The sequence below is a fragment of the Oncorhynchus clarkii genome, chromosome 32 (genome assembly GCF_045791955.1).
Source record: "Oncorhynchus clarkii lewisi isolate Uvic-CL-2024 chromosome 32, UVic_Ocla_1.0, whole genome shotgun sequence".
Classification (NCBI taxonomy): domain Eukaryota; kingdom Metazoa; phylum Chordata; class Actinopteri; order Salmoniformes; family Salmonidae; genus Oncorhynchus; species Oncorhynchus clarkii.
This window is the reverse complement of record NC_092178.1, coordinates 13,737,134-13,748,376: the sequence shown is the minus strand read 5'-3', so window position 1 is coordinate 13,748,376 and position 11,243 is coordinate 13,737,134. Positions and strand designations below refer to the sequence as shown.

Sequence of the window (11,243 nt, the reverse complement as noted above, 5' to 3'; positions counted from 1 at the left end):
CAACCAATGCAATTATAGTTTTCCCTCTGACTTGCTGCATGTAAGGGAATTCATTTTAGACCGACATGGCGATAAACCACCAATGTCAAGCTTCAGGACAACTAGCAGCATGTCTCTCTCACTCACTCACTCACTCATTCACTGAATAAGTCCTCACTCTCCATGATGCACGCGCGTGCACACACCCGCACATACACCCTCTCTCATAGCACACACACCCTCGACCCTCTCTCTCTCCCTCACTCTCTCAATTCAATTCAATGGGCTTTATTGGCATGGGAAACATGTTTACATTGCCAAAGCAAGTGAAATAGACAATATACAAAAGCTAAATAAAAAATAAACCGTTAACTCTCTCTCTCTCTCGCGCACACGCACAGGAAATCTGTCCATTTCTGCTGTTGGTCACGTGACCCACGCCTCCCCGGAATGGATGGAGTTGGCTCTCCACGTCAGCTTACGTCTCAAAATTTCTGCCTAGCGAACCAGCTTCAAAGAGGCACGAGCCAGGGCGCTCCAGAGCCATGTTAAGGGCGGCTATAGAGGCATGACCCAGATTGTGGTAGAGTGAAGGAATTATGGATTTTGACGAGCTGGTCCCTGTCGGTTCGAACATGTATTTGCCCAGTTGCACCTACTACGTCTCGGCGGGGGCAGACTTCTCCGGTCTACCCTCATTTTTGTCCCAGACCCCGTCTACTCGCCCCATAACATATTCGTACTCCTCTAACCTGCCGCAAGTCCAGCCTGTGAGAGAGGTGACGTTCAGGGACTATGCTGCCATTGACGCGTCTGGTAAATGGACACATCGGGGGAACCTGCCCCAGTGCTACCCCACTACGGAGGACATGGTTCACCGGGACTGTCTGTCGTCGCAGCCCACCATGGGGGAAATGTTTGCCAAAAACAACCCTGTTGCGTACCACCACCACTCCGGCGCGGGCTCTGCAGCGTCCAATTTCTACGGAAACGTTGGCAGGAATGGGGTGCTGCCCCAAGCCTTCGACCAGTTTTTCGAGACAGCATATGGCAACGCCTCGGAAACGCCGTCGTCTAACGACTATTCAGGGAACACAACGGCCACGAAACAAACAAACTCCGTGGCAGAGCACGCTCCACCGTGCCGGGATACTGAGGGGAAGGAGCCACGCGAGGAGACCAGCAGTCCAGAGTCCTCTTCCGGCAACAATGAGGAGAAATCGAGCAGCAGCAGCAGCAGTACGTATTAAGTCAGCACCCTGGTTATGAGAGAAAGTTTGCAATCTAGCGCGCTGCTGTTAAATTCTTTATATGGTGTTTTATAAGCTTATAAGGTTTATAGAGGGCCTGTAGATTTCCCCAACAAAACTTTGTTATAAACTTCAGGATCACGTGCTTGGAATTGAAATTGGCCGTGAAAGAAATCAGAACTAGTGATTTTTCTTAACACTCCCTAAAGTTTTTAAAAAGCACGTAGTTATTACTGTGAATTGTAACGCAGACCTAATATTCCCGGTCATACATTAATCATAAATGTAGCCTAGTTTCACGGTTTCTTAGCATTAAAAGAGCACTTACTTGCGTGTAATGAGGGGATGCCTCTGGTTTAGGGGTTAGCACATAGGAGATCGTGCGTTAACGCAGTCTGGCAGTGTGTGTGTTGCACTAGTATGCTATTTGTCATGTTTCTGATGTGAGAAATCAAATGTAATCTATTGATGTGATATTACTGTTGATATTATTTTATGATTAATTACATTTCGTCTATAGCCTTACATGCACGCTGAAAACGGTCAGTTATCATGTATAGCATGTTCGTATCCACAACACTGCATATGCTATTTAATGGCTTCATATTGTAATTGAAATGACTGCATAAATAATATATAGAAATTAAGAGGCAATAACAACATTTTTCGTCGTATTGATTTGGACCACATGCGTAATTATAGACTACCCAAAAGCCTATAACAATGCCTATAAATCCTAGAACATAGTCATGGATAATATGAGCTATTTGTATATTTTGGTGACCGCCATTCTCTTCTCTCTCCTCTCTAGGTGGACAGAGGACTCGTAAAAAAAGATGTCCTTATACAAAATATCAGATCCGAGAACTGGAGAGGGAGTTCTTTTTCAGTGTGTATATCAACAAAGAGAAGAGACTGCAGCTCTCTCGTATGCTGAACCTCACCGACCGCCAAGTGAAAATCTGGTTTCAGAACCGAAGAATGAAGGAAAAGAAATTAAACAGGGACAGATTACATTATTATACCACGAACCCGCTGCTTTAGGAGTGACTTGCCATATGCGTGTACAGACTTATTGACTCGCTGTGGTCTCAGACGTTTGTGGCAGCAGTAGCAACAACACAACAACAACAATGTGTGCAGCTCCAACACGATGCTCAACTGTTCATTTCAAGTTCGAGGACAGGTAGCAGAATGATTTAAGTTGACACACTGACGGCATTTTGGCCATCAGACTTTGTTTAAAAAATATATTCCTGCGGATGTTGTCCTCACCAAGACTATGTTTCTTGTGTATCCTAATAATATTGTGCCACACTAGGTCTATTGCCTTCATCTTCGCCTCACAGCGCGGACAGCCTTACCAGTCTAACAATGACTGAGTCGGGTTCATTTTGTAATCGAAAAGCCTCTGGTAAATGAAGTTTTCTGTTAGTAAAATCGTACGAGTGGTGACGTGGTATAGGTTTTTTGTTGGCAGACAATATGTGCTGTTGTGCATTTCATAAATGAGGCTATGACTTTAATTCATTAATTGGTGTGACCAAATAATGAGACTTGGAAGAGCGCGATTGTACATTGTCTCTGTTCGTAAGGTTGTTTATTTTGCAGCCACTGATTTTCTATCACTTTTAAATACCAGCTGCGAAGCTCTATCAGCAAAATAATAAGGACCCGGTGTTAAATGCTGTTGACCCCAAACCGTGACTAGGCCATTGTAATAGTTTCAACACAACACATGTAGTAACATCTGTTTATATTTTGTATACTTGATTACCACACCTAATTTGGCTTTGAATTTGATGTTAATGCACGGACAAACCCAATGAGGATAATATTAACCCTATACAGACAGAACCTGATATAAGCTTGTTCAGCCTCATTGTAGCCTACGAATTGTTGCATTGCGACACGCCTGTTGTTAATATAGGTCATGTATGCAACAAGGCCGCAGTCTTTCGATACCCAGATTCAGCCAATATGCATCCAGGTTTTGTTCAAATAGGACGAAATATTTGTTTCTATTATTCACAGGTCTTCTTGTTTTCTGTTGCAGTAACGTGAACGTGAAATGCGTTTTGAAATATATTGTTAGGGACATAATCTTGGATCAACTGCTTGGTATGCCCCAAATATTCTGTATTATCCTATATTTCGAAATTAAAAATGAAAAGATTTTTGAAGGAATGTACAAATGTGACTGGTTATTTTACTCAGACTGGAAACTATTTTGAAAGCTGTTTTACCTTCACACAGGCCTTTTACGCACAACTCTTAACATTTTAAGCACAAAGAAATAAGACTAAATGCTATTTAAATATTTCAAACTGAGAGTTACTTACTCGAATGTGAAACCTTATTCGTGGAAACTATATTTGTGTGAGCGATTGATTGATTAACACCAATATTTCATCAAGCTACCAATCGTAAATGTTGATATGCACCTAAACGTTAGGCTACTATTTCTTATGTGTGTCAGGTTGTATTTTCTAATGACCTTTGCTCATTGCAATTGTATAGGGTGACATGCACATCTAGGCACTAATCGTTTTGAACTCACTGACGTATAGGCTACCATCATTCAGGCTTATCATTCAATTGAGTTCATTCATTGGCTTTGAACTTTGAATATGTTTGTCTCAATTATCCACAACACTGTGGTAAACAAGCCGAATACAGTCACCATGTGCATCCCCTTTTCATTCACCTACACGTGTCTCTCATGGATTGGATTAAAATCATCCCTTATTCCACAACATCCTCCTAAGCGAGCATCGCCATATTTGCTGTATTATCACTCTGTTTATGAGCGCCAGCCGCAGCGCAATGGCGTTCATATATGACAGTCAAAAGGGCCATAAACGCAGGGAGAGAGAGGCTGAAGTTTATGGTTGCCTCTCTCCGGCCTTACCTCGCCTGGCGCATCCTTTACTGCGGGCTGGAATTCCGTCCCTAATTACTGGACATCCTCCCCGTTGCCGCAGCAACGCGGCCATAAAATCTGTCTCAGAGTCTGGAGCATTTGTACAGTTGGAGTGCAGTGCAATAAACCGTCTGAGACCCAAGGTTATCAATTATTTTACAAAGGAGGCGAGAGCGAAGACAGGGGAGAGGACGGATAGGAAAAGCCTCTGCTCACTGGCCGTTTCGACTTCATTTGAGAAGGTTTTTCCCCCTTCGCAGGTTGTCCTCCTTGGATCAGAGTAGCGGCCATGGGGCTTGTGCTCATTTGGAGACGCTTCTTCCTGCCACAGTGCGGCGCTGTTGAGATCAATGTCATTGTCGTAGATATTTTTGTTTGCAAGAACTCGAACCCAGCACAAGAAACCTTCAAGATTCTCGAGGGATACAATACCTTGCAATGCAGGTACATTTTCTCGAACAAAGAACAAAGCCTCATACTATGTGAGAGAGCTGGCTGTTCCTGTTTTCAGAAGTAGATTATTTGAACAGTTTATTTAAGTACAACTGTATTGTAACGTTTCTTTCCTTTAGCTGTTTTGATCATTAGGTTGCACATTCAATATGGTGGTCAGCAGTAGAGCATGATTGGCAGTATAATTGTAGAGGACCTAGGTAAGATATTACATGTAGTAGCCTAGCAACACGTGCTCTACTACATTTGTTAGGCTTGTATATTTTACATGTATAAGCATGGCCCAAAAATATATCGCAAAATATCTGTCCCAAATATCCAATAGAACAGGCCTACTTTAAGATATCAAGGTTATTACAGGCTGAAAGTATTTGTTCACAATCATGGAAAGAGGGGCGTGAATGTCTTATCGAAAGTAGTTCATCATTATCTATTCATTTCAGTGTTTTATATAAAACATATTTTTTTTATGATCTGGATTAGTTGGCCCTTCTAAATCACAACAATCACTTGTGAAATCACCACTCTCACTGGGCTTTTTGGAACCAATCTGCATTTGGTGTCCTTCCAGAAGGCATTACTCTCTGGGTCGTGCCAAAAGTATAAATGATGTGATTGAAAAAGTAGGTTTGATTGTGATAGGCCAGAAACGTGTGTCCCTTTCCTTCCTGTTCTAGACGCTAGAGAGGGGGATATTCGGTATCATTCCAAGGCGCGGATGGGGTTCGCCACGGCTCTTGCATGCGCGTGGACACCCCTCTACTACTCCTTTGTCTCTCGTGAAAAATACATGCTTCCGCTGGATGTAATAAAACTCTGCATTATTGTTCATAACTGCACTCGCGACGAACATGATCCGTCCGAAACGGCCTCCCCGGCCACCATCATATGAGGTTGATCAAAGCGTTGTTCAGAGTAAACTGTTTTAGGGGAAATGATAGCTGGACAGCTGTGAAATGAAGATTTAATAGCCGCAATTAGGCTAATAACTGTAACACGGAGATATAACTGATAGGCCTAGGTTACACGTCGATAATGCAGCATGGGGTGTGTGTGCTGACTACAACTGTTTCAAAGCTGCACGTGCACAGAATTAATTAACGTCAACATTATTAAGTATTGAATTTCGAATGGCTGATATTTTACAAGATCATATATATATATATATATATATATATATATATATATATATATATATATATATATATATATATATATATATTTGCTGATGGTGTTTTTGCTGATTTGTCTGGTAGTTAAGTTCACTCGTAATGGAATGCACAATTCACTGTTCAGTTTATAGAACAGGCAAGTAATGTTAGCTGCACGGATCCCCCCTCCTCATATATACAGTATATATAGTCAACCCCAGTTATGCACCATATAAACCTTTTCGTTCCTTATACTTTAGAATTGATAGAACTATTACCAGTCTCACTTCTATGTTTAATTGGGAGACATAATGAATAAGATGTCATTTTTCGTGACAGTGCAATGTTGTTGTCTTTTACCATCGAACTATTATCCCACTAGACCCAAACCACAACTATAAGCCTTTAGTAACGATGCAGAAATTGCTTTTAGGTCTACATTTAAGGCCACGTTTGTGTTTTGGGGGGTTAAATCACCATGTTTACTTACTTGCTCAGGTTATTCCCATTGTCTCGTTGGGGTATTATAGGGCCTCAACTGGTCTCCCTCCATTTGGATGCGTCCATTCCTCTCTCTCTCTCCAGGTTGAAGTTAATCTGGGCCAGTTTTGACCATTACCCGTGCCAGGTGGCTTGTGGACCTCCGGCTCTGTTTTCACTCTGCGGTGTCCATCTCAATGCAAAATTGAGAAAAATGTATTGTTATTGTTGAAACAGCATGTCAATTAGATGCCCACAAAGGTATTTTATACGTGTGGTGAATTGTGTGAATAAAAAAAGCGTAGGTTCATATAGGACACCTTTATATTTGATGAACCCATAATGATTATCTGCATCCATAGTTTGCTTTTACAATACCTTTGTAACACGCTATTAGGCATCGAGGCTACACATCGAGGCTACACATAGGCCTATTTGTAACCAAAAACATCAGTTGGCGTTACTGCATCATCCTTCGACGCTAAATTGACAATGATTTAGATTTAACCAGACTCCCCAAAATCATCTAGTGCTGCTATTTGGTCGGATATACAGTCTGTTTTGATGTCCCTATATGTATATCTTATATAATAAATAGATCTAGAAGAAACGAATCATTTGAACTCGGAGAAAATTGCTGTATGTAAAGCTATAATTTTCCTGCCAATTAGGCCTAATGCCTTCATCGGTGTTTTAGCTCTCTACAATCCATTTACTTGTCAATTAATTAGACTTACGCAGTGATCTATTTTATATTAAATCACTGTAAAAGAATGTGTAGCCGTCTTGTTACGCCCTGTTTACGGTACCTGTTTAAACCTGAAGGGAACCTTAATGTTGGCTTACAGTTGTCACTTACAGTTCGGGAGGATTGTCGACACTGTGTGCGCATGAAAAGGTGTAGGCTATAGGCGCGAATGACTTGCGAAGTGATTGTTTATTTGATTTGGTTTAATATGAACTAATGTGCTGGTTTTACTTTTCCAACGTTAATTTTAAATTAGCTATATAAGGAGTACATGTAGCCTAGTTGTATCTAGTCTAGTATCGATTAAACAGCATCTGAGGGCTGTTAAACCTTGTAAACCTCTCATTTTAGTACAGGAAGAACGCATAGCCTTATCTGCAGTTGATGGATGTAACACTTGAAGTCTCTAAACTTTTGCAAAGTCATCTTCAAAGGTCACTAACCTACAGTGTAAAATAGGGTTTCAAATACTTTTTGTAATTTTTATTTCATATTAATTGTGTTATAATGATGAGGTGAACACGTCATTATTTAGTAGCTTATATAGGCTTTCCTTTATTGGTCCTGTTGTTGCGTCTGTTTTTAAAACGAATATGGTTTCCATTTAGTCTTCTTGTGTGATATATACGCATATAAAGTATCAACTATAGGGAGCCATAGGGCTTAAGACAAATTAATCATTTGATTCATTAAACCTTATGCTTATTTTACGCACAGTTCAAAATAATAAGGGATACGACGCACTTCTCTTAATGCTGAAAACATAATTGGTAGTTGATATGGAACATATGCTGCCGATCTCCCCTTTGCGCATGCATGGGTGCGCATAGACTACTTTTTATTTTCGAATGTTTGCATTCTGCACATATGGCCTCGCCCCGTCGGTGCTATGGTGGTGCATTAAAGCGAGATGAGAGAAACGCACTGATTGCTGTGCTTTCTCCTTTCTATTCCTCAGACCTTCGATGGCCCCGGCTGCTACGTGGTCGTGGATGGGGAGGGGCCCTGCGTATCCGAGCCTTCCTATTGGCTCCAGAGTCTGCACAGTGGAGAGGGGGGTACATCTAATCATATCCAGCATGTTTTGCACAAGAAATGTCAGCCAGAAAGGGCTATCTTCTCCCCTCGCCAAAATACACTACAATAATGTCATGCTCGGACAGCCCCGCAGGAAACGCGTTTTTTGTGGATTCTCTGATCAGCGGTCGGACCGAGGGTGCAGGGGGACACTACTACCCGGGCAGCGGCGTGTGTCTGCCCCATAACACCGCCTCAGAGGTTCCTTACGGACTACAGAACTGTGGATACTTCCCTGGCATAGGCAAGCGGAGCAACGCAGGTCCCCAAAACATGATGTCTGCCGCGTCAGGCGCGTATATGTCAGGCATGGAGATGTGGATGGACGCGCAGAGGTCGTGCAGAATGGACCGAATGGACCAGCAACAAACTGTGGGTCCCCAGGTCGCGCCCTGCTCGTTCTCACAGAGCATTAAGGAGGAGAGCGCGTACTGTCTCTATGAACCGCAGAAGTGCCCTAAAGCCTCCACAGCCGAAGACCTGACATACTCGAGGCTAACCACAACAGGCTCCGGTTCAGGCTCGTGTACAGTCACCGACGGCGGCGGTGGTGGGGGTACTGTACCCGTGCCTGGCTACTTCCGCTTGTCTCAGACGCACGCACGCTCTCATAAAGTTTACCACGGTGCCCAATCGAACCCCTCTCATTCTCACTTTGGCCTACACCCCCCTGCACCAACTCGTTTCCACACCTCGACACCCCAGCTGTCCTCAGCTTTAGCCTGCTCAGCCACGGCGGAGCACAGGAGGAGAGACACCGAGGAGGCTCTGTCCTCCGGTAACGCGCCCAAACCCCAGCAGACGAACGCCCTACTGGGGGACGAGGAGACGCGAGCGTCCTCCGACGGGGAACCTTCCTCTCCCGAGGAAGCTGTGGTGGAGCTCGAGAAGGAAAAGTCAGTGAAAACGACTAAAGGTGAGCTGAGATCATCAAAAGGTGTTGTCACTCACTCTGCCACGGTTGGTTTTATTTCATACTGTATAGTGAAGCAGGTATGGCGACAAATAAAAAGATTATAACACTTGCAGAGAGACGGATTTCTGCTTTAGCATTCAGAGGTCATTTAGGTGTTTGTTTTTATTCAGGGATAATATATGGTCTATATGAGGCGACACCATGCTTTAGTTGAGAATATTTTAATGCCTTAATATCAAGCGGGCATGAAAGGTTTGGAAAAATAATAGAAGCAATTTAGTAAAAATGCTGTGGGGAAAAAAGCAATGTTATTATAAAAAAATACATGTAAATATTTGTTTCGGTTTAGGCTATAGGTTTATCATAGAGTTTCCATTATAGGCCCTTGTTTCTTTGGACAAAAAATGACTTCACTGTCGCTCAAAATAGGCCTAACATTCGTAGGCTATGTCTATTCACTATCTACTAAAAGCCTGTTTTTATTTTTGTCTGTTGATATGTGTTCTTATTATAGTAGGTCTAAAATGATAGAAAATGTTATACATCTCATAAAATATATTTGAATTATTACCTGCACATGTTTTAAGTTCAAGCAAAGTACACAAGGCCGTTGAACCTTCCTTATGGAAAGGCCTATATCAACCCATTGACCTGCACCACACACACACACACACACACACACACACACACACACACACACACACACACACACACACACACACACACACACACACAAACACACACACACAGAAGCTTGCGCGCGGCCTATCTTACATCCCAAGCTGTCAGCCTAAAAAGCATGTATCTACCATTTCCTTTAGGAGACTCAAAAAGTGAGAGCACCGCCAACTGGCTAACAGCAAAAAGCGGCCGGAAGAAACGTTGCCCATACACCAAGCACCAGACACTGGAGCTCGAGAAGGAGTTCCTCTTCAACATGTACCTGACTCGCGAGCGTCGCCTAGAGATCAGTAGGAGCGTGCACCTGACCGACAGGCAGGTCAAAATATGGTTCCAGAATCGCAGAATGAAACTGAAGAAAATGACCCGGGAAAACAGGATTCGGGAGCTCACGTCAAATTTCGGTTTTTCGTGATAACACTGAATGTTTTTAATAAGCTTTGTATTAAACGAGCTTTAGTTATAATGCAAGTTGAAAAGGGCACATATTTCTTAGGCCTACAGGCAAGCCTTTGCATCGTCCTGTATAAGCTACTGGTAAAACGTGAATGTTATCGGTTGTTTCTTATTTCTTCATATTCTGTCACATCTTGGAATAGGTGTCTTGGGTAAAATAATGGTTGATATTTTATCTAAATTGGAGCTACACATATAAATCACCATTGAGTTTTACAAATATATTGCATATATTGTGCAGTTTATTTAAAATGTAGATTGCATGAAACAACATGATTCAGACCCCCCTTTTCCTGCATTTTTCAATGTGGATCACACAAGGCCTATCTATCAACAGTGAGGGAATAAGATGAGTCGACCTATAAATGTATTGTTCCGATATATTATGATGAGTTGAGGATCATTTTGTTGTGTAGACTCGAACTAAGGGAAATGTACACGAGCAGTCTACATTGTGAAAATGTTTTTATTGTGTATAACATTATGTACATATGAGATTGTGTTTTGTGTATTGCGTAATAAATTATAAGTTCACATATACTGGATTAGTCTGTTTTTTGAAGTCAGTGTTTATACCTCTGTATTTCTCGCCATTTTTTTCTGTAAAATAGTATAAGCAATTTGGACAGGTTATTGAATCCCATTTGAAGTTGTACATTGCTTGGCTTTTGCCTGTCCGTTAAGAAATGTTTTTAGGATCCATGGAATAGCTCTCGGAAACTATTTACATATGACACCAGTCATAATATGTCTAGGCGGTATAGGCATAGGCCTATAACGCTGCAAGGCGGCATTTGTAGAGTTTTATGACTTGCTCGTATATGACGATTCTCGCTCTCCCCAAAGACTGATTTCAGTCGAGAGAGAGACGTTTAGCCAGAGAGGAAGCAATAGACAGTGGTGGAAAGTAATATTGCGTTTGGGCATTTTTGGACAAAGTCTTCCATTCATTTTGTGATTGGAATAGTGGAATAACTTCGATGAATGGGTAAGTCAATTTGTTGTTTGCGATTTGTGTTTTCTGGACTCAACATGTAATAAGAAAGACAGTTTCCAGTGCAAAGATTTGATAATGAACATTAAAGAACATGGTACTTTCAATACAGGCTCGTTATGAACAGCATTGGTG

The 11,243-nt window shown here is 42.0% G+C and overlaps 2 protein-coding genes across 2 annotated transcripts; both read left to right on the top strand.

Moving 5' to 3' along the window:
• The first annotated feature begins 578 nt into the window (after positions 1 to 578).
• On the top strand, positions 579 to 2,273 carry LOC139392128 (homeobox protein Hox-A11a-like). The gene is made up of 2 exons (XM_071139852.1): positions 579 to 1,215; positions 2,041 to 2,273. Exons 1-2 carry the CDS (start codon positions 579 to 581, stop codon positions 2,271 to 2,273), a joined length of 870 nt encoding a protein of 289 aa, XP_070995953.1.
• A 5,806-nt stretch (positions 2,274 to 8,079) lies between these two features.
• LOC139392220 (homeobox protein Hox-A10-like) lies at positions 8,080 to 10,473 on the top strand. The gene is made up of 2 exons (XM_071140033.1): positions 8,080 to 8,977; positions 9,799 to 10,473. The coding sequence occupies exons 1-2, from the start codon at positions 8,080 to 8,082 to the stop codon at positions 10,071 to 10,073; spliced, it is 1,173 nt and encodes a 390-aa protein (XP_070996134.1). The 3' UTR covers positions 10,074 to 10,473.
• Positions 10,474 to 11,243: the final 770 nt, after the last annotated feature.

Coding starts and splice junctions, on each gene's coding strand:
- LOC139392128 (XM_071139852.1), top strand. CDS start 579: ATGGATTTTGACGAGCTGGTCCCTGTCGGTTCGAACATGTATTTGCCC. Junction 1,216..2,040: donor GAAATCGAGCAGCAGCAGCA/GCAGTACGTATT, acceptor TCTCCTCTCTAG/GTGGACAGAGGACTCGTAAA.
- LOC139392220 (XM_071140033.1), top strand. CDS start 8,080: ATGTCAGCCAGAAAGGGCTATCTTCTCCCCTCGCCAAAATACACTACA. Junction 8,978..9,798: donor GTCAGTGAAAACGACTAAAG/GTGAGCTGAGAT, acceptor CATTTCCTTTAG/GAGACTCAAAAAGTGAGAGC.